Source organism: Mustela nigripes, chromosome 16, assembly GCF_022355385.1.
Source record: "Mustela nigripes isolate SB6536 chromosome 16, MUSNIG.SB6536, whole genome shotgun sequence".
NCBI classification, from domain to species: Eukaryota; Metazoa; Chordata; class Mammalia; order Carnivora; family Mustelidae; genus Mustela; species Mustela nigripes.
The window spans coordinates 23,645,136-23,666,649 of record NC_081572.1 but is presented as its reverse complement, the minus strand read 5'-3'; the positions used below and the strand labels follow the sequence as shown (position 1 = coordinate 23,666,649).

Here is a 21,514-nt window from a genome sequence, read left to right as displayed (position 1 = left end):
GATGAGCTCACGAGCGCATCTTGCATCTGGCTCTTCTCCTGCAGGGGCGGCATGAGGCTGGGTTTGCGGGGCCTTGCAAAGCACACAGTGAGCCTGGTTCTTGGCACCGGGTGGAAGGGGTGTGGGGGGGGATACATCAGCTCTCCTTCCACAGCCCTTAATGAAGTGTGCAGCTCTTGTCCTCATTAGGCCTCAGCATCGTCAATGAAAGAGTCAATAAACCCGCTTGATGGGGTTGGGACCGAGGGGCTGAGATGCAGCAGCCGCACATCCACAGGGCAGACATCAGCCCGGCTGCGTGTCGTGACCCAGCACCCAGGGATCAATAACCCGCCCAGAATAAAGTCCGAGAGCCTGCCCTCCTCGGTCTCCTCTCCAGATCCGTCTCACCCAGGGAGGGGCGATGCCAGCCAGCTCCTGCTTTGCTTGCAATTGTTGCCACTCCATGTCATTCTGGGTGCCAGATGCTTTTGTTTCTTCCTGATTGAGCCCCCTGGACACCCCACAGCTGCGTATTTAGCGAGTGCCCACCTGGCATGAGAACATGGAGACGACATCTCCAAGCAGCCCAGAGCCTGGCCTGGGCCCGGTTGTTTTCTGCATCTTCTGTCTGTTGACGGGGTGTGAGGGGCCCCAGTGGACTGGGTGGTGTATTTTCTGCAGTGTTTTGCTGCTGGACTCCATTCTTGGCTGCTCTGCATCTCTTTAGACACCCTTATCTTATCTAATTACAAGGAATTTCAGATTAATTTCGTGGCCTCTGCTCCAAAGGACCTCTTATCTGTCGGGGGGGGGGGGCCTTGTATTTTGACCTTGTCATTCTTTTGTTGTTTGCCTTTAAGGGGCGGGCAGCTTCGAAGGGGATGCTGTGATCTTGCTGGAATTGGGGCTGGGGGAGGGGAAGAAGAGAGAGGCAGACAGATCTGGGATTTGTGTATTCTGCTCCATCCCCCTGCCTGTGCTGGGAGACAGCTGGCTGCTTACTTCCGTGACAGCCACATGGTACCCAGCCACACAGCACAGGACCCCGGGCAGGGACTCACCGGCTGCCAACCTCTCCAGATCCCTTTGATATTTCCGACAGAGCAGTAAAGGACTCTTGACTGTCACGTTTTGCCTTGCCTCTCTCCACCTTCTCGAAGGCTCCTCGGTATGGTTTCCATGGCTACCCCCAATCAGATTTGGTTTCTTGCGAAATTGGATTTCAAAGAAGGACAAGGCTTCAAAGGAATTTGTCCATTTAACAGAATGTCATTAGGAGTGAGGCTGACTGCTGAACCAGGGTCCTCAGATGATTAAGGAGGGGCCGCGCTCATGTGTGGAGGCAGGTTTCTGTCTGCAATGAGGAAACTTGATACAACATGACAACGCCGTATTGCAACCTGCCAGTCACCCCTGCACACTACCCAACTCTGCACCTCCCTCTCCCCCTGTCTGAGACCCAGAACGGATGTAGAATACCTATGCCTTCAGTTTCTGCTGCTTCCTTTGGTAGAAGTAAGCTTTGCAGGCAGTGAGGCCTAAGAGAACATAAGATTACCCAGGTTCACTGCTCTTCGCCAACAACTCATTAGCTTGTGGCCTATATTAGCATTTGACAAATATCCTTGACGAAGTTGGGGGGGGTGTTATCAAATTTCCTCCCACTGCTGAGAGGGAAAGTCAAAGTACTGAGGTTACCCATAGGAGAGACTTTGTTTCCTTTGCTTTTTTTAAGGACAGTTTCAGATTTATAGAAAAATTACAATGCTAGTACAGAGAACTTGGATCTCTCCTCCCTTGCTTTTTAACACATCGTAAGTACTCAAAAGTGATTCCAGAGCAGTTACAATTTTATAGAAGGAGCAATTGATAAAAATGCCCTAGCAGCCTAGAAAAGCCAGCCTATTGTTAAATTTCCAGAGCAAGAAAGTGCAGCAGCAGCAGCAGCAGCAACCAGAGTCCCCAGAGACTTGCCAGCCCCTGTCCCTTCACCCCCAGCCCAATTTGCTGCAACTTGTAGGTGGGCCACGTGATCCTGAAACCAAGGGACCATCCCTCTTCAGACTGCAGGATATGGATGTGTAAAGATGACTCAAAACCACTGCATCCCTTAAAGGATCGAGCCCCCAACCTTGGGAGACTATGCCAGGAGGCAGGCAGTGCTACGTCATGTCCTTCTGGACAGTTTCTCCTTGGGGCTCCCATCCTCATATCCACGGTTCCACCATGATTTTCCCTGAGGCTGCCGTAAAGACCATCTCACCCATCTTCCCTGGGTTCTCTCCCTTACTGCTTCCAATCCTTCCCACTATTCAGTAGGCTGACTCTGAGACTAGAAGCTACTTTTTTTTATAAAGAAGGAAAACGGTAGAGGTAAAGCAAGATGGGCAATATCATACACTACACAGGTCTCTCGCCAGCTCAAAATTTTTCAGTGTCTCCCTGGTACACAGGCAGTTGAGTTCAAAATCCTTGCGCTGACTTTCATGAACTTTCACAATAAAACTTCAAGTTTTCTTAACAACCAGAATTTCCCTGCACCATTCAGTAAAAGGGTTGTCAGCTGTTCCTCAAGGAGAAGGTTTTTCCCTCTTTGTTTACTTTGGTGGCTCCACCTGGAAAGCCCTCCTGCCTCTTTGAAGTCTGGTGTGTTCAGAGCCCATCTTGAATGCCGTATGCACATTAAACACACACGCACCCACACTTTCCTCCTTTTTATATTTGTCTCCCTCCCTTTAGGGCTCATGGCACTTCATACCTTCATGGCACTTGGTTTATTGTGCTTAAAAAAGTCCCATGAAACTATTTTGAGATCATTGAGATCCCCAGAAGTTACAAGAAATGATACAGTGATCCTCTCTACCCCTTACTCAGTTTCCCCCAATTTTAACAACTGGTGGTATGACAGTACCCTATGACAATCAGGACGCCGACCCCTACTGTAGTTTGGATAAGGGGAGGAGGACATCTTCCTGTGATCTGGTCCTTCACTTTCCTGCCTTTGTCAGCTGTTAGAGGGTAAAGGCTTGGTTCCCCTCTCCCTCGGCCTTCTCCCCAGGTTAGCCCTTCCTTTCCTCACATCCTTTCAGCTTTTGTGAGGAAGGGACGCTCGCTGGCTCCCTGTATCCACGGCCCCTCGGCTTCTCCCCAATGTTGTTGGCTTCATATTATTTATTGGGACGAACGGCCGTTCCTTTGAGCCAGCTGGTTTGCCGAAGAAGACAGTGAATGTTCTGTCCCGGTTTTCTGGGCGTGGACGTGCGAGATCGGGAACTGCCCGCTGCTGGGCTTGGCGGGGACGAATCTCCTCGGATTCCGCCTCTTCGCGCCCCATCTCGGGCACCACCGTGGCTGCTAAACCCGTCCCCGGAGGCCAACTGCCCCGTGCTGAGGACAGAAAGTGTCCCAGGAGATGAAGTTCCTTTGGGCCGCGTTTAGTCTTTTGTTCTGGTGGGGGGTTTGCCGGGGCGGCGCGCCCCGCCCTCCAGTCCTCCCACCTGAGGGCGCCGCGGGAGTGGCGCGGGCACCCGCGCACAGGTGTTCCCCCCTCCCCACCGCCCGGGGCGCGCCCCCCGCCCGCCGCGCGCTCCACTTCCTGAGCGCGCCCCGGGCCCGCGGCCCCGCCCTGCGGCCAGGCCGGGCAGCCGCGGCAGCAGCGGCGGCGACAGAGGTACAGGTGCCTCCGCCAGACGACAGCCGCCTGCCAGCCCGCCGGCCCTGGCACCAGGCCTTCACGCCCCTCTCCCGCCTCACACACCGGCCTCCCCACCGCTCGGCCAAATGCAGGCCGTCGCCCTCCCCGAGGAGATCCGTTGGCTCATGGAAGGTAACGCCCTGGCCCAGCCCCAGGCCCCCCTCCCGGCCCCCTGGGAAGTCCCTCAGGAGCAGAGCTGGAGGCCGAACCCCGAGACGCCAGGGGCTCCCAAGACCGGCTTCTCTTTGCAGCTCCATCACCCACCACCTTCTAGAACCTCAAGACTTCTAGAGCCTTCCACTCAGCACAGCCCGATTTCCACCCTGCCCTCCCAGGGTCCCACTCACTCCCCTCAGTTCCACATTTTCTTTTGCCTCGAGGCCTCGCCACCTTTCCATGTCACCTCCGGCCAGGTTCTTGGGGGCCCCTCCATGTCACCTTGCGTGGTCTTCGGCCCAACCCTTTCTCCTCCCGTCAGCCCCCGCGACTGTGAGGTTTCGCCTTCCTCCCTCCCCAGCCCCGAAGCCCCCCAGCTTCCTGCTCAGAGCTCCTGAGGCTCTCAGGGGGTTGCGAGGGGCATGTGGGATGCGGTGGGCCAAGGCCTGGGGGTTAGTGTGAGTTCTGTCCGCGCGGAAAGCCCGTGCCTCCCTTTGCCAACTGCAGACTTCTGGGGGTCTTGCTGTCCACCCAGGGAGGTGGATGCAGTAGTACGTTTCTAACTTTTCTAGAAATGCCCCATCTTGGTGTGTTTACCTTCAAACTGTCATGCCTAAGCAGTCCTCATAAGAGTTAAGGCCATTCTCAGCTACACTCCACAGATTCTTCCAACGCTGGAAAGAGACTTTTTGCTAATGGGCGATATGGCCTGCTCCTTTCACACTTTTTTTTTCCAGCGAAAGTAACTTGCTTTCCTGTAACTGACCTTCCTGGAAGGACAGAGGCCTGGAATCCATGCTTGCATACAGGTCCCAGGAGGAAACTACTCTGAATTAAGCCTTTTGGCATCCAAGTGACATTTTTGACACATATTTAACAGATGGCCTGCTTTGGGCAGGTCAGACTTTTGGCAAGGAGTATTTTTTTTTCCCTCGGTTTCTCTCAATTTAATTGGTTTTATATCTCCATTACCTTGTTATCTTGCTATAAATGCCTCCTAATCAAATATTTGGCAGTCCTTTTGATCTCTGTTTGTAGCACTGTTTCCATTCTGGATTGTTTCTATGTAAAAGCTGTCAACTAGGTATTTCTTCTGAGGTGAAGTTTCCAAAATCCACTTCACTTATGACCTGAATAAATCTAAACTTTCAGAGTAGAAAAGTATTTTTTGGGTAAAATAGCGACGTCTGGGTATCTGAGAAGAAGCATTCAAGTTGTTCCCTCTGCTGTTGGTTCAATATTGGATGTTGAAGGTAGAGAGAGGATGTAAGTGTGGTGGTTTCTGGGAGAGAAGGAACTGTGTCAAAAAGTGTAATTCTACCCTTGCACTTAAAAATGTAAAGTAATCCTTTTTATTGGTATTTGTCATTTGATGAGAGAAAACCCATTTTACAAGCTTGTTAACCTGTACTTCCGTTTTGTGTGGAGCCTTAGTAGTAAATTCCTCTTTATTTTCAGAGGTTTGCAATGAAATCCACTCCTTTAACATTTTTGATGTGCTGTTCTTTATTGTTCAAAACTGACACTTTGGTAAACAACTCATTTCTGCACCTGCCACCTTCCTTTAGCTTAGATTATTTTCTTGTTAGCTGACTGTTTTTAATTGAAGTCTTCAGATCTCCTTCTAAAGCAGAACCTTTGTTTGCTGACAAGTAGAGCAGGGTATGAATGGAGATTAATTGCATGTCACATACTTCTGTGTCAAACTTGCTGTGTCTTAACAATCTCTGTTGGTGCTTGGGTCTTTAGAATCTACAGGGGAGTCTGAGATTAAATTTTAAGGAGTTTCATTGGTTAATGCATTTCTTTAAGGCTTTTTTTTTTTTTTTTTTTTACAGTTTGCAATCATAATCTGAATCTGAAAGAGGGGAGGGAAGGTAAAGGGATTCCAACCAATAATTCTATTGAAAAATGTTTGAGGACTGTTTTTGAAAGGTTCGTGTAATCATAGCAGTACATTGGTTTTAGATTTTTTTTGTTTTTTTTTTTTGTTCTGTTTTGTTTTTTATGAAAGATTGTCTCTGCTGTAGACCAGCAGAATTATTCATTATACTACAAATAATTTGTGGATATTAGAAACCCATAATGGCTTTCAATTTATCATCTGTTGCTGTGGACTTGTTTCCCCACCACACACACTTTTTAAGGTTAACTGTTGACAATTAGAAAATATGTAGGTCCTGATCTCTATATTGTCACTCAGTGGAGAGAGTCACAGGGTGAGGGAGCTGCTACTTCAGGGCTGCCCACATGGCTGTGGGGGTGGAGTTTCCACAATGAATTACTACTTTCATAAACCAAGGCAGAAGCATTTGCACAGTGATTTAACGCTGGCCATCACAGCCATAATTTAAGCATTTATTTATTTATAACTACACGAGCATAAATGACAGGGACGTTTTTTGACATAATATGTGTGCTTTTAAAAATAAAATATGCAAAGCATTATGAAAGGTTTATGCCAAAATTTTGCATAATGAAGAAGGGAACAGAAATGTTGAAGGTCTAAAACTAATTTTGTTTAAGGAGAAAATTTTAAATATTTGAAAATGTTTCATTTGACCCAGAAACTTTCTGGGAATCCGTGTTACTGAAATTAAAGGACATGAAGTGTATGTACAAGGATCCATCTTAACTGTCCATGTGTTGGGAAAGGCGGTGTGATGGTATGAATGAATTATCCATCTTTTGGAATATTTCACAGTCATTAAAAAGAATGTGAAGGATCTATATATAGTGGCTTGGAAAGTGTCCATATTTTTAAGACTAATAATATATACAATCCATTTTTAAATTTTATTTTTATTTATTTATTTGACAGACAGAGATCACAAGTAGGCAAAGAGAGAGAGAGAGAAAAGCAGGCTCCCTGCTGAGCAGAGAGCCTGATGTGGGGCCCAATCCCAGGACCCTGGGATCATGACCTGAGCCAAAGGCAGAGGCTTTAACCCACTGAGCCACGCAGGCACCCCTATAATCCATTTTTATTTGAAAACAAAAAAGTGAACCAACCTCTCCCTCCCATATATTATATATGTATTTTTGTAAGCCTAGGAAGAAGTAAGAATAGACACCTAGCTGTTAATGTTGGTTTCTTTGGGAGGGGAATGAGAGGGTGGGGGAAAAAGATTATCACTTTTATTTCATACATCTTCATGTTGTGATATTGACCATGCATTACTTTTGTTAATCAGATGAACAACCAGTAGAGTTATTTAAAAGAAAACAGAACAACACAAAAGACAGATAGAAGCTTGGAAAGGTCATAGTGGTCAGAGTGCTAAAGGAAATACTGTTAACTTAATACCGTTAAGGTTATGATTATGTTTTCCCCTTGTTAGCTCGGGGTGGGGGTGGGGTATGTGTGTATAGGAGGTGGGGATTTTTTTTTTTTAATGCTTTCTTGGATTCTTGGCAAATGTTAAAGCAGCGTAACTCAGGAATAGTTAAAGTAGAGTAACTCAGGAAATAGCTTTCTCAGATAGACTCTGTCAAGCTCTCTTCTAGAAATAGTAACTAGTCCATATCAGCAAATAAGTACCTTACAGATAAGTAAAATGAAAGGTGTTTACTGCCTTATTGAAAGAGGAGGAAATATTCAGGTCTGTTTTCAAATTATCAGGCTTCAGATGTAGAAGTTATCTTTTTGTTCTTGTTTTGTGATAACCATACTGAAAACAAAAACAATGGAGTGCTGGCAGTTTGCTTAATCTTTGTTCCACAGATACAAACATAATCAGTTTCTTCCTTGTCTTTGTATCCCTGTTTGTGAAGTCAGAAGCACAAGAGGCAAATGTGAAGGAGGTAGAATGTATATTTCTTCAGTTCACAATGTGCTGTGTGTGATGGAATGGGAAGTACTGATTTTACCCTAATGGCTAATAAGTCCCACCTGCCTCCAAGGTACCTAACTCCTTCGGGGAATATGGAGTAAAGCCAAAACAACATCCACATCCAGGCTGCATTGTAGCAATTGCTGTGTTAACATTAATTCTGATACGCCTATGGTTACTTATTTTTAAACTTCCTTGGAAAGAAGCAGTCATTAATCACATCCTTCTAGATTGTTCTCCAGATTTGTATTGGTCGGTGCAGCCAACCATAAAATCCTTTTCAATATAGTAAAATTCCAACTCTGTGCAACTCACAGGAGTGAGCTGCTCTGGAGAGCTGAGGATATTCTCTTTAAGTGCTCTGACTTTTTATCATAAATATTTGTGATCAGTCTTTTTCTTTTTCCTTTCTTTCTTTTCTTTTCTTTCTTTTTTTTTTTTTTTAAGATTTTATTTATTTATTTGTCAGAGAGAGAGCACAAGCAGGCAGAATGGCAGGCAGAGACAGAGAGAGAAGCAGGCTCCCTGCTGGACAAGGAGCCCCATAAGCAACTCAATCCCGGGACCCTGAGATCATGACCTGAGCTGAAGGCAGCGGGTTAACTGACTGAGCCACCCAGGTGTCCCTGTGATCAATCTTTTTCTAAAACGTATTAGGAATTTTTCTCACTTCCTCAACCAACCAGTCTGTGTTCAAAGGGACTGGCCTTTGAACAATTTAACATTAGAGTTGTTACAGTGAATGTGGGTTATCATATTTGTGGAAATATTTTGAGTTGTTTAGGGATGATTCTGCCATAATTGTCCCAGTACTGCTTTGTGAATGTCAATATGTTTTGTATTTTTATTTTTGTCAATATTTTCCTACTGTGAGGCTAGGCCTATCACTTTACACCACTTGCAGCGTGTCTGTAACAGTGCTACTAGAACATCAGGTAATCAAGCTTGCTGGGACTGATAATGTGTAAAAGAAGGTTTGAAGGGCTCCTTTGATGAACACAGTACCCTGACTTTTAGGTGTGGAATTCGTGACATGCATTTTGACTGTTAAGAGTCTCTTTTTGCTTAATTTGTGGTACTGGATCGTCTTCAAACTAGGTGATGCTATCAAAAGGTGAGATATAACCATACTTTTTGTTTTTTATGTTAAAAATATCTCTGATTATTAAAGTAATAATGCTCGTTGTAGAAAACTTAGAAAATACACCATGATAACATGGTCACCCATGGTCAAAAACTGTTAAATTTCCATGTATTTCTTTCAGTTCTTAGTGTATGTACATACTTTAAAAGTTGGGACATAAATTGTGTGGGTCGTTTTGTATACGAATGTTTCCATTTACAGCCTCTCAGTTGCTAAGGTCTCCTGAGCATTTTCTCAGATCATTATTATTATTTTTTTTCTTCCTGGTGATTTAGAAGTTATACATTCAGGTTTTATTCCACTGGTAGTTTTCCTGTTATGGCTTTAAAAAAAAAAAAAAGTGCACCATGTCTCTTTGATTTGGCAAAATTAAGTATGAAAGGGTGTCTTTTGACTCTTTCTTTTAGTGTGAAGTGTGAAATTGCTATCATCTGAGATTTTAAGTAATCTCTATATCCAGCGTGAGCCTCGAACTCACACCCGGAGATCAGGAGTCACATGCTCTACTGACTGAGCCGGACAGGTGCTTCAGGTTCAGAGAATTGTTCATGAGACTTCAGACTCAGAGAATTGTTCACATTTTAGTATGTATATTACATTACAATAATTATTTTTGATATTTGTGTAATATTTTAAAACCATAGCTATAATGCCATTTTCCCCCTTTAATTTGCTCATTGCTTACTTTTGTTTGGCACCATGGCTTTTTTATTCATGAACTTTTAATTTTATCTCTTAGATATTTAGACTGGGCTGATATGCTAGCCACTAGCCAAGGTGGCTATTTAAGTTTAAGTTAAATAAAACAAAAAATTTGCTTCCTCAGCTGCAGTAGCTACATTTCAGCTGCTCAGTATCCGTCCTGACTACTAGATTGGACAGTGCATAAAACTCTAGTAGATGATGATTTAGAATATAATCCTGAGTGAATTTCTCAAAGAGGGTTCTCTGATACTCTTCTTACTGATCCCCTGCGTGTCTGAGAATGTGTCAGTCTAGTTTCATATAAATTTAGGTTTGGGCATAAAATTCTGGGATTACCCTCTGCCCATTCCTTCCTCTTCCTAAGTCACCCTCTAGAAGTGACCCATTGTCTTCTGGTCTTTAGTTTTTTTTGTTTTGTTTTGTTTTGTTTTGTTTTTTTAAAGATTTTATTTATTTATCAGAGAGAGAGGGGGAGAGAGCGAGCACAGGCAGACAGAATGGCAGGCAGAGGGAGAAGCAGGCTCCCTGCTGAGCAAGGAGCCCAATGTGGGACTGGTCTTTAGTTTTGTGGAGGAGAATTCTGATGTCAGCCTGATGTCTTTCTTTTACAGCCCATTCCTTCCACCTTCTGCCTGGATGTTTACAAGATACTGTTCTTTGCTCTCTGAAATGTCACTAGATAGTGTCAAGGTCTTAGGCTTTTTAATAATTTTGCTCAGTTTGTAATGAACCCGTTTGATCTATAGACTCAGGTCTTTCTTAAACTTGGGAAAGTTTTCTATTATCACTACTTCTGCTCCATTTGCTTTATTTTGTCACACGGGGGTTTTCATTATGCATTTATTAGATACCAATCCACTCTACTATTTCACCTCTTCTGTTTTATCTGTCACTAACTTCATTATGATTATAAATTCAGCATTCATTTTGTTTTAATTTCCCTGTATTTTTTCCTTACTACTCACTGTTTCCTTTTCATTACATCTGCAAAGCTCTAACTTGTAGATATAGTGGCTCTTTATATATTTTTGAGACTATGAATTAGAAATTTTCTATATATTTCTTTAATAATAAATCTACTTCAGAGGGAGGCATTTTTCTAGTTGTTCAAGATGGTCTTTTTCTTTGATCTTTAGTGTCTTCTCATAGGTCCTGTATGGTTTTTTTGTGTTCAGTTGGCCTAGATTCAAATCCTGACTCTGCCACCTTCTTGCTACCTGTTTGACTTCAGGTCTCAGTTTCCTCATCTGTAAAATAGGGATAATAATAGTACCTATCTCATAGAATTTACATGAGGAATAAAGGAATGAATATTTGAGAAGAACTTAAATAGCATCTGGCTTATATTATACATCATATAAATATTTGGTAAAATTTTTGAAAATTACTTTCTTTGAGAAAGTCTTACCAGTTTTTTTTTGTTGTTGTTGTTTAGTTTGTTTTGTTTTGTTTGCATTTGCCTCTTCATAGGAAAGCTTCCAGACATGGCCTTTTACTATGTTGGTGATTTCCCTTTGCTTCTCTAAATTAGGGGAAATTTGTAGGGTTTCTTTCAGAGTCTCCTCGCTTTTCCTTTTTTCCTTAGATAGGAGTCCTGTAATCATTCTGTGAGAGACTTTATGGAAGAAGCATAGAGGAAATTTGTTTCATTACTAACTCAGGAAAAATATGGGTTCCTTATCTTGTTTTAGAATGCTGTGTCTGTATGTATTCGTGTGTAAGCTTGCAAAATAGCCCTTTTACTTTAATCCTCCATTGAAAAAAAAATGAAAGGTTTACTCTTCCTCTTCCTCTTCTTCTTCTTCTTCTTCTTCTTCTTCTTTTTTTTTGTTAAGATTTTATTTATTTATTTTACAGAGACACAGTGAGAGAGGGAACACAAGCAGGGGGAGTAGAAGAGGGAGAAGGAGTCTTCCCTCTGAACAGGGAGCCCCATGTGGAGCCTCATCCCAGGATCCTGGGATCATCATCTGAGCTGAAGGCAGATGCTCAACAACTGAGCCACCCAGGCACCTCCCTTCTTGTTTTTTAATATATATATTTTGGGGGGCACCTGGGTGGCTGAGTTGGTTAAGTGTCTGCCTTCTGCTCACATCATGATCTTTCAGGGTCCTGAGATCAAGCCCCATGTCAGGCTCACCACTCACTGGGGAGTCTGCTTCACCCTCTCCACACCACTCATGCTCCTTTCTCAAATAAATAATTAAAATCTTTAAAAAAATAAAATATATATCTTTTAATTGTAGAAATATTTGAACCTCATTGTGGGTATACCCTAGATATTAGGTGGGTTGCTCAGACCTTTTGAACGCTAGGCATGATCTATTCCTCATGCAAGCGCAAACATCTCCTAAAAATCTTAATATTTCTCAAGGAGCATGCATTCTCAGGGTTGCCTTCCCTTCCAGGGTCTTAGCAGCCCTGAGTCATATAGGCATAAACTTGTGGATCCCAACTCAGGTGATTTTATCTCTCAGGAGACTTTTGGCAACACACGAATACATTTTTTGGGGGCGGGGGAAGGTCACAACTGGGGAGGATGCTGCTGGCATCTAGTGGGTAGAAGCCAGGCATGCTGCTAAACTTCCTACAATGCATAGGACAGCCCCCACAATGAAAGAATTATACAACCCTAAATGTCAGTAGTGTCAGAATGAGAAACCCTTCCCTAGACATATCCTTTTCCTCAGTTTCTACAAAAGCCTACCTGTGAAGCCCTAGTGACAGTAGATGACATTGCTGGAGATTTAGGCATTACTGGGAGAGGGAGGAGAGGTTTACATAGCAGTAATGCAAGTTATTTCAATTTGAATAGGAGGCATTCCTATTCCTAAACCCTTTTGCCATCCCAGTCCTCAGAGACTGCTCTCTGGCCCTTCACCTGAGGTGGTTCTCACCCTTATACCTTCTCACAGGCACCTTCTCTCTTTATCCTATCTGGAGCAAAATCAAAAAAATAAAAACAGAAACCCCCCAACCTTTGCCATCTGAAAAGATAGTTTAGCTATCTGTTTAGTTTTCAGACTCCCCACAACACCCACACACAGGGATACAAGTTATTTTTCCAAATGGTGAAAGTTCTGTAAGAGGAATTCTGGAGCCTGCTATTAAGATAATAACATTTTTACCTCATTATATGAGTGTAATACTTAAATAATTTTCAATCACTTTACATATTAGAAAAATAAGGTAAGTTTCAAGTTTTTCCATCATCTGAGAATCTTAACATATTGACATAACTATCATAGATCTAATTTTTTCATGTTATAAGCCATTACACCCTACAGAAATCCTATAATTTCTGCTACATTTATTCATATTTATTTCCCCTGTGTTTCCAAGTTCATTGCTTGCTTTTCTGGTTTGTCAGTGCTGCATTATAGACTAGGTGATTATAACAGATGGCTTTTCTAGTTTGGAGAAGTGAGTTCCACTGTTTAAATTTTATATCTAGCTTTTACGTGGAAGATGGGACAGATGTGGGCTCAGGAAAAAAGTGGTCTTAGCATCCAGAGAGCAAGCTTTCCTGAAGGCCGATGGGCTTGATGAAATCATTTATGAGTCACTTAAATTCTCATTTAGGATCTCCTCCTAACATTGTTAACATTCTAATATTAGGATGTTACAGGGAAATAAGGTTTTTATTCACCTAATAGGAGCTTTGCTAAAATGTGCCCAGTGACACATATATACACTTAGTAAAAACAATATAGAACAACAGTAGGGTTGAGTTGAAATTAGTGAAGTCAGTATGCCTTCTGAATCAAGTATGTGAAGTACGCTGTGGTATTTAGCTACTAAAAATATCTTTTTATTTGTTTTATGGTTTTTTTGTTTTGTTTTGTTTTTTTGTTTTTTAAAGATTTTATTTATTTGTCAGAAAGAGAGAGCGAGCGAGCACAGGCAGACAGAATGGCAGGGAGAGGCAGAGGGAGAAGCAGGCTCCCTGCCAAGCAAGGAGCCCGATGTGGGACTCGATCCCAGGATGCTGGGATCATGACCGGACCCGAAGGCAGCTGTTTAACCAACTGAACCACCCAGGCATCCCTACTTTATGCTGTTTTTACCGAATAAATATACTGCCAGGAAAATGCTTAATCATTAATATACAGCTCAGTGAATCTTCACAAAGAGAACACATCCCCTAAACAATGGGAAGACTTTGTTTACCAAAACTTCCAGAGACCCCCCCCCCCACCCTGCCCATGCCCTTCAGCAGCGACTCACACCTACAGGCAAGCACTTCTCTGATTTCTAACAGCAAAGTTCAGTTTTGCTTACTCAGTCACATAATACCTTCTCATGTCTCTGACTCTTTTGCATAACATTTGCTCAACATATGCAGAAAATATCTCTTAACTGAACTGTAACAAACATTAAGATCATACTGCCTTTGGGGTGCCTAGGTAGCTCAGTCGGTTGAGCGTCCAGCTCTTGGTTTGGGCTCAGGTCGTGATGTCAGTGTCATGAAATCAAGCCTCAAGTTGGGCTCCACACTCAGCATGAAGTCTGCTTGATATTCTCTCTTTCCTTCTCCCTGCTCTCACGCTCTCTCTCTCTCAAATAAATAAGTAAATAAAATCTTTAAAAAATATCACACTGCCTTTAAAATAATTTTTCCTTTCTGATAACTTATTATATGAGCCTCTTCATCCCTCAATCCCTCCATCGGTTCCTCCCTCCCTCCTTTTTGTCCTTCCTTTCCTGTACATTATTAAGGTATGATTGCACTAATCTTTTTTTTTTTTAAGATTTATTTATTTATCTGACAGACAGAAATCACAAATAGGCAGAGAGGCAGGCAGAGAGAGAGGGGGAAGCAGGCTTCCTGCCAAGCGGAGAGCCCGATTCAAGGCTCAATCCCAGGACCCTGGGATCATGACCTGAACCGAAGGCAGAGGCTTTAACCCACTGAGCCACTGAGGTGCTCTGATTGCACTAATCTTAAGTGTTACAACTGGATGACTTCAGTATAGGTATATACCTGTGTGACTACCAGCCAGATTAAAATATAAACATTGCCATCACCCACCCTGGAACATTTCCTTTCCAGTCAGTAGCCGTCCCCACAGGCAACTGCTGTTCAGACATATCATCACGGACAAGTTTTGCTGTTCTGGACCTTATAAATCAATATGATCTCCTTTGTGTCTGTCTTCAACATTGTATTTTTATGATATATTCATGTAAATTGTAATGCAAGTTTTAAAATAAGTTCTAAACAAACGAAGTCATTTTCCCCCACTATGTTACTTTTCTTTAACTGGTATGAAAATAGACAAGATTTTGTTCTGTCTGTACTGTGAGTATACAGGTATCCATCATTGGGGTAGGAAAATGAAACACTGAAGTATTAGAGGTTTAATTTAATTTAATTTTTTATTTTTTTAATTAACATATAATGTATTATTAGCTCCAGGGATACAGGTCTGTGAATCACCAGGTTTAAACATTTTACAGCACTCACCATAGCACGTACCTTCCCCAATGTCCATGACCCAACCACCCTCTCCCTACCCCCTCTCCCTCCACTCCCGGCAACCCTCAGTTTGTTTTGTGAGATTAAGAGTTAGAGGTTTAATTTTAGTGAGACATTTAAGAGTATCAGTTCTATCCTATCGTTTTTGCAAAGTAGTATTCCATTGTGTGAATATTTCATAATTTATCCATTTTTCTGCTGATGGACATCAAGTTTCTCAGTTTGGGGGCTATTATGATTACAGCTACTATGAGCCTTTTTATATAACTTGTTTTATGAACATAAGCTCTTATTTCTCTCAGATAAATATCTAGGAATAGAATTACTGGTCATAGAGTAGGTATATGTCTGATATTATTAGAAACTCCAGTTTCCCAAAGTGATTACACTTATTTTACACTCCTTCCAGCAGTGTATGAGAGTTCTCAGGGTTATATTTTTATTGTGGAATGTTTGCATCACATAGAAATATAGAGACTATTGATTTCTTTAAAAACATAGTAGTGGTATATACTTTTCCATGGGAATCTATCTATCCATGCATGTATATAAATTGCCACATGGTGTTTCAAAATTTTTAAAATTATTCTATTGATGGATGTTTAGGTTGTTTCCAATATTTTTATATTTCCACAATGCTGTAGAACATATCTGTATATGCATCTTTGTGTACACGTGTAAATATTTCTGTTGGATAAATTTTTAGATACTCGAATGAAGATTGCAAACATGTTAATCCTAGAATTTTAGTTTGCCACTAGTTAAAACTTAATCTAAAGTATTTTCTGGTTTTAGTTTCTGGTTTTTGTTCAGTCTGTGCTGTGAGTATACAGGTATTGTCATTCCCCTCCACCCACCCCCCAACAGGAGGTAGAAGGAAAATTAAAAATGTAAACACCACACACCTCTTGGGTCATGGAGCAGAAACAATCAGCAGGTTGAAGCAAACCACAACCAGAACATGCTGATAATTTCTCTATTGTATGCTGACAACTTCCTGCAAGTCTAAACAAAGCTGTTGGGTATGATTTTAGCCGTGCCAATAAATTCACCTCTTAACAAAGGGCAAAAATATATGCCTTAAGGATTGTGGTGAAATGCCAGATCAAAAATGTAACACAAGGTTTAAGATACGTGCTAAACAAAAAAATAAAATAAAATATGTGCTAAACAAACCAAAAGTCATTTTTCTCCCACTAAGTTACTTTTATTTAATTGGTATGAAAATAGACAAGGTTTCCATAAAGGCTTCCATTATTAGGGTAGGAAAATGAAACACTGAAATTTTAGGGTTTAATTTTAGTGAGACATTTAAGAGTGACTGCAGAAATCCGAATGGTCTGGTATGTTCAATGTACCTGTGACAGGGAGTCAGGAATTTTTGTTCGTTTCTACCAGAAGCTGTAATGAGACTTGTAGAAGTTGGATTAGCAACCAGGCTGGTTTATTCTATAAAATGGGAATATGTAACTTAAAGGAATAATTGTGATATTTAATTTAATGTAAAGAATACCCAGAGATCTTAGTAGTAAAAAATGTGACCCATAAGATACCACTGTTTTCCAAATAAACAAAAGAGTAACCTTGTAAATGGACAAGGTCAGATATTTGGGAGAATGTCAGAAACTTTTGCCTGTCTACAAAATCTAGTGATTTTGAATGCATCCTGCCAAGAATCTTTTCAGCTGGCCTTAGATCATGTGGCAGTTTTTCCAAGGGGTGTGAGGATCATTTTATGTCTACAGTGTTCCATATACCCTTTGTTCTCTTGTCCTTCTGTCTTTTTCTTTTCCCTATTTTCTTTTCCTACTCTGACTTGCTGGAGTAGATATAAGTGGCCTGGAAGCTGAGAGAATCTGTGTTTTAGGGCACCTATGAATTATAAAAGGAAGATATGTCTTTGCCAGAGCTGGGTTTACCTTATAAATAGGGGACTCAAAATCATCATATATTACTTTTAGTACAAAATACTGTACATTGCTGTAAGCCTGTCTTTCAGAGTAATCTTTCACCACTGTTCCACTCACCTGTAACCTTTAGTTCTGCCATCTAAGTTGAAATTCTTTGAGTCTCTCCAGCTGAACTGAGATCTGTCACCTCAGGACCTTTGCACATGTTCCCATGTTTGTGCCATTTTTTCCCCTAGTTCCATGAACTCTACACTTGCCCCTACCTACAACATACATTCTTGGCCTACTAATTTGGGAGTTTCAGATAAAAGGTGTTGTGAGCAAAACCCCTGCGTCCCGCCAGGAGGTCGCAACGTGTAAAGAAGAGATAGAGAGATGGATATGATGTAACTCACTTGATCTTTATTGGGACAAGGTCCGCACCACTATGGTGGTCCAGTCACGGTCCGCTGACGTTGTCACGGAGAAGGAGATGTCGCCTCACAATCTAGACAGAGAGGTCACCGCAGAAGTTGAGACTGAGAACGAGCGAGTGGTTGGCAATGAAACTGTTGGGGCGTCGGTAGCACCAGCGATGAGGTCCTCCCGACAGGGAACTCGCTTCACCTCAGTCCCACCCGATGCCTCTTTATATACTGTGCTAAGTCTCCTTCATAAACATATTACATCACTTATTTTTCTTATGCTTACACACCAAAAACATACACACGTCGTAAACATGTTTTGGTCTACGATATTTCGCACAAGTTAAAATATTTACAACTTGTTACTCCGCGCTAATCTTATCACTACACGCATATGGTCTAGGCTTACTTGCTATGTGGTTAGTTTGCAATTTGTTCCTGTTTTTCATTTAGTAGGGGTTTGCACTTACTACATATTATTTATTTATTACACTTTATTTATTAAAGGTTCGTACTCACTACAAAAGGTCAGTTCTCTAACAGTCTCTCTGGACTACTTTCCTCTCTAGACAAGGTACCTCTACCATGGGCCTGTGCCTCCTTTACTTTTCTTATCAAAACTCCCATCACAATGTATTTTAATAGCTTATTTAAGCCTATATTATTTTTTTAAAAGACTTTATTTATTTATTTGACACGCAGAGAGAAAGAGATCACGAGCAGGCAGAGAGGCAAGCAGAGAGAGGAGGAAGCAGGCTCCCTGCTGAGCATAGAGCCTGATGTGGGGCTCGATCCCAGGATCCTGAGATCATGACCTGAGCAGAAAGCAGAGGCTTAACCCACTGAGCCACACAGGCGTCCCTTAAGCCTGTATTCTTTGCTAGACTGTAAACTCTTACAGTAGAGCTTAGGTCTATCTTACTCACTTTTTTCAATATTTAGCTTATATTAAGTACTCCATAAATATTTGGTGAAGAACGAAGACATTTAGGGAAAAGTGGTATCGTTGATGGTATGTTTCTGATTTTGTCTTTTCTCTTTGATTTCTCTTTGAACACCATGTGGTTCATATTGCTCACTTACCAGCTGCAGGTAATGATGTGCAGATCCTGTAACACGGAGTATTCTGTATGGTGAGAGCTGTGGTGTCAGAGGTGCCTCAGGAATGTTCTTACACATCAGTGTTTCTCACACTGGGCTTTGCAATTGCAGGAGCCTAAGGCATCCTATTGTGGCAGGATGTGATGTTTACAGAAGAGTTCTTGTTTGTAAAAGGTTGATTGCTTAACTGAAGACCTACCGATAGCTTGGTGAGCTCAGTTAAATATGGAAAGTGGTATGTTGAGGGACCTTTTGAAATGTCTTTCCTGTTCAGTGGTGGGTGGTATGTTTCTGAGCAGGGTTGCTCAGGCACCTTCGGGTCATAATCTCTATAAACAGCAGCACCTTATGAATGGAAAGACAAATGTATTATATACTGAGCGTAATTTTCTTTCCTCAGTATCTTTATCAAGTTGTGATGCCAGGGTTATGCTGGCTTCATGAAATGAGTAGGCGAGTGTGTATAACACTCGATATATAATTCCTCATATAGCCCTTGCCATATATATATACATATATATATATGTATGTATGTAGTTATGCCCCAATAATGGGTCTGTGATTAAAGGAGCGAGACTGATATAAAGCGAAGGTCAAGCAAAGCTTTATTTCGCTCCAAGCATCAAGAATCTAACCAAAAGTTCGGGGACGCACCTCTTACAAGAGAGGGCGACCCTTCTCTGTTTCACAGACCAGCTTTTAAGGGCAAAGGCCATGCGGTTGGGCCACGCACAGGTGGCCAATGAGATTGTAACACACACAGGAAACTCCACAGTGATGTTAGGTGACCAATTGAGTTACAATTTACCCTAGTAGACATTTGAACCAGCCTATTACACCTTGATTGGGATTGGCGTCCAAAGGGCGGGGCCCATACTCCTTGGTAATCAGGGAGACAGTATGCATCCCCCCCACTGATCAGATGTCTCCATCTGGCCTGACCCACCCTTGTATCTGAGCTTTGTTACCTGAAGCTGGTTTCCAGGACTTGTCTCCAAGTAAATCCCCTGGGGGAAGGGGAGCAAGGACAGTCTAAATAGGTCCATATATGTATATATGTTTTAAGATTTTATTTATTTATTTGACAGAGACAGAGATCACAAATAGGCAGAGAGGCAGGCAGAGAGAAAGGAGGAAGCAGGCTCCCTGCTGAGCAGAGAGCCTGATGCTGGTCTCAATCCCAGGACGCTGGGATCATGACCTGAGCCAAAGGCAGAGGCTTTAAGCCACTGAGCCACCCAGGCACCCCTATATTTTTCTTATTTATGCACTTGTTCATCTAATAACATGTGGATGTAAATTTTGATATAATTTAAAAAAAGATTTTATTTATTTATTTGACACAGAGAAAGAGAGAGAGTACACAAGCAGGGGGAACAGTAGGCAGAGGAGTGAGAGGGAGAAACAGGCTTTCTGCCCAGTGGGAGCCCAGTGCAGCTTGATCCCAGGACCCTGGGATCATGGCCTGAGCTGTAGGCAGACCCTCAACGGACTGAGCCACCCAGGTGTCCCTAGACCTGATTTTTTAAAAATAGATGAGACAGACTGTGGAGGTTGTCTTTGTGTTATTTAATTCCTGAGTGCATGATACTTGCAGTGAAGGAATGGGTATTTAAATTAACATGTGAGCCCTTAAAGCATTTGGAAAGGAAGCCTGTCAAAAAAATAATTTGAAGTGAGACTTAAAAAGTAAAATCATAATAAAAATGTCAAGCTTTTCTTAGTGATATTGTTGAGGGATGATTATATCCTGTTGATGCCCTTTTAACAATTTTAGTATGTAGAAATATAATTACATAGGATATTTTACTTCTAAGTATATAATAAAGAGGGTAAGTACAAAATATGATATAATTATCATATAATTAATGATATAATTATATAATATGATAATATAATATATAATATATATTATATAATAATGATAATATTATATAATATGATATAATTAATCCTTGAACAACATGTTCAACCTTTTTGCCCTACCACCCTTTTTGCCCCTCCTCCCACAGTTAAAAATCCTCGTATAACTTTTGACCCCCCCCCGCCAAAGTTAACTACTAGTAGCCTACTGTTGACAGATCCTTTCCCTTAACATAGACAGTTGATTAACACAAAGTTTGTATGTTACATGCATTATATACTGTAGTTTTACAATAAAATAGGCTAGAAAAAATAAAATGTTGTTAAAGAATCATAAGGAAAATGTATTTATCATACCATACTATATTTATGAAAAAAAATCTGCGTATAAGTGGACCAGTGTAGTTCAAACCCATGTTGTTCAAAGGTCAACTGTATATATTTATCATCTGTAGGAATAAAGTATGCACTGTAACTACCTGTTTTCCATAGGATCTCCCTCATTCCCTGCTTTCTGTCTGCCCAGGTCGCCTCATCTCCTGCGCACAACTAGGAACCAGTTTAGCCCACTACCACTAAGTGAAATGCAGTTGAAACAACAAAAATTGAGGTCTATAGACCCAAAATATGAGTGATACTACTTTATGCTTACTTAGTGACTTTTATTTTACTTATTTTTTCATACTCTGAAACACAATATTTAGGATATTTAGAAAACAGGAAAATATGAAGAAGGCGATAAAAGTGGGTTGTAATTCTACTATCTAGAGATGATCGTTGTTCCTATTTTGGTGTTTATCATAGCCCCTGACTGGCCTATAGGAAGGATTCAATACATATTGAGTTGCTAAATGAATTTTTTAAGAAGATTTATTTGTTTACTTTAGGGGCACCTGGGTGGCTCAGTTGGTTAAGGCTCTGACACTTGATTTTGGCTCTCATCATGATCTCAGGGTGGTGGGATCAAGCCTTGTATTGGGTTCTGTGCTTGGTGTGGAGTCTGCTTGAGATTCTCCCTCTCTACCTCCAACCTTTACCCTGCTCAAATGTGCACTCTAAATAAATAAATGCATCGTACTAATAATTCGTTAAAGATTTATTTATTTATTTGAGAGAGAGAGTGTGAGCTGAGTAGGGGGAGGGGCAGTGTGGAGACTGACATGGGGCTCAATCCCACAGACCCTGAGATCATGACCTGAGCCAAAATCAAGAGCAGATGCTCAACAGATAAGCCACCCAGACA

At 41.7% G+C, this 21,514-nt stretch overlaps 1 protein-coding gene across 1 annotated transcript in view; it reads left to right on the top strand.

The window, feature by feature from the left end:
- Positions 1–3,595: 3,595 nt before the first annotated feature.
- The window catches only part of SKAP1 (src kinase associated phosphoprotein 1), a 281,368-nt gene continuing 263,449 nt past the window's right edge, over positions 3,596–21,514 (top strand). Inside the window, exon 1 of the mRNA XM_059380247.1 lies at positions 3,596–3,808. Coding sequence (XP_059236230.1) covers positions 3,763–3,808 — 46 coding nt within the window. The 5' untranslated portion in view covers positions 3,596–3,762. The remainder of the gene's footprint in view (positions 3,809–21,514) is intronic.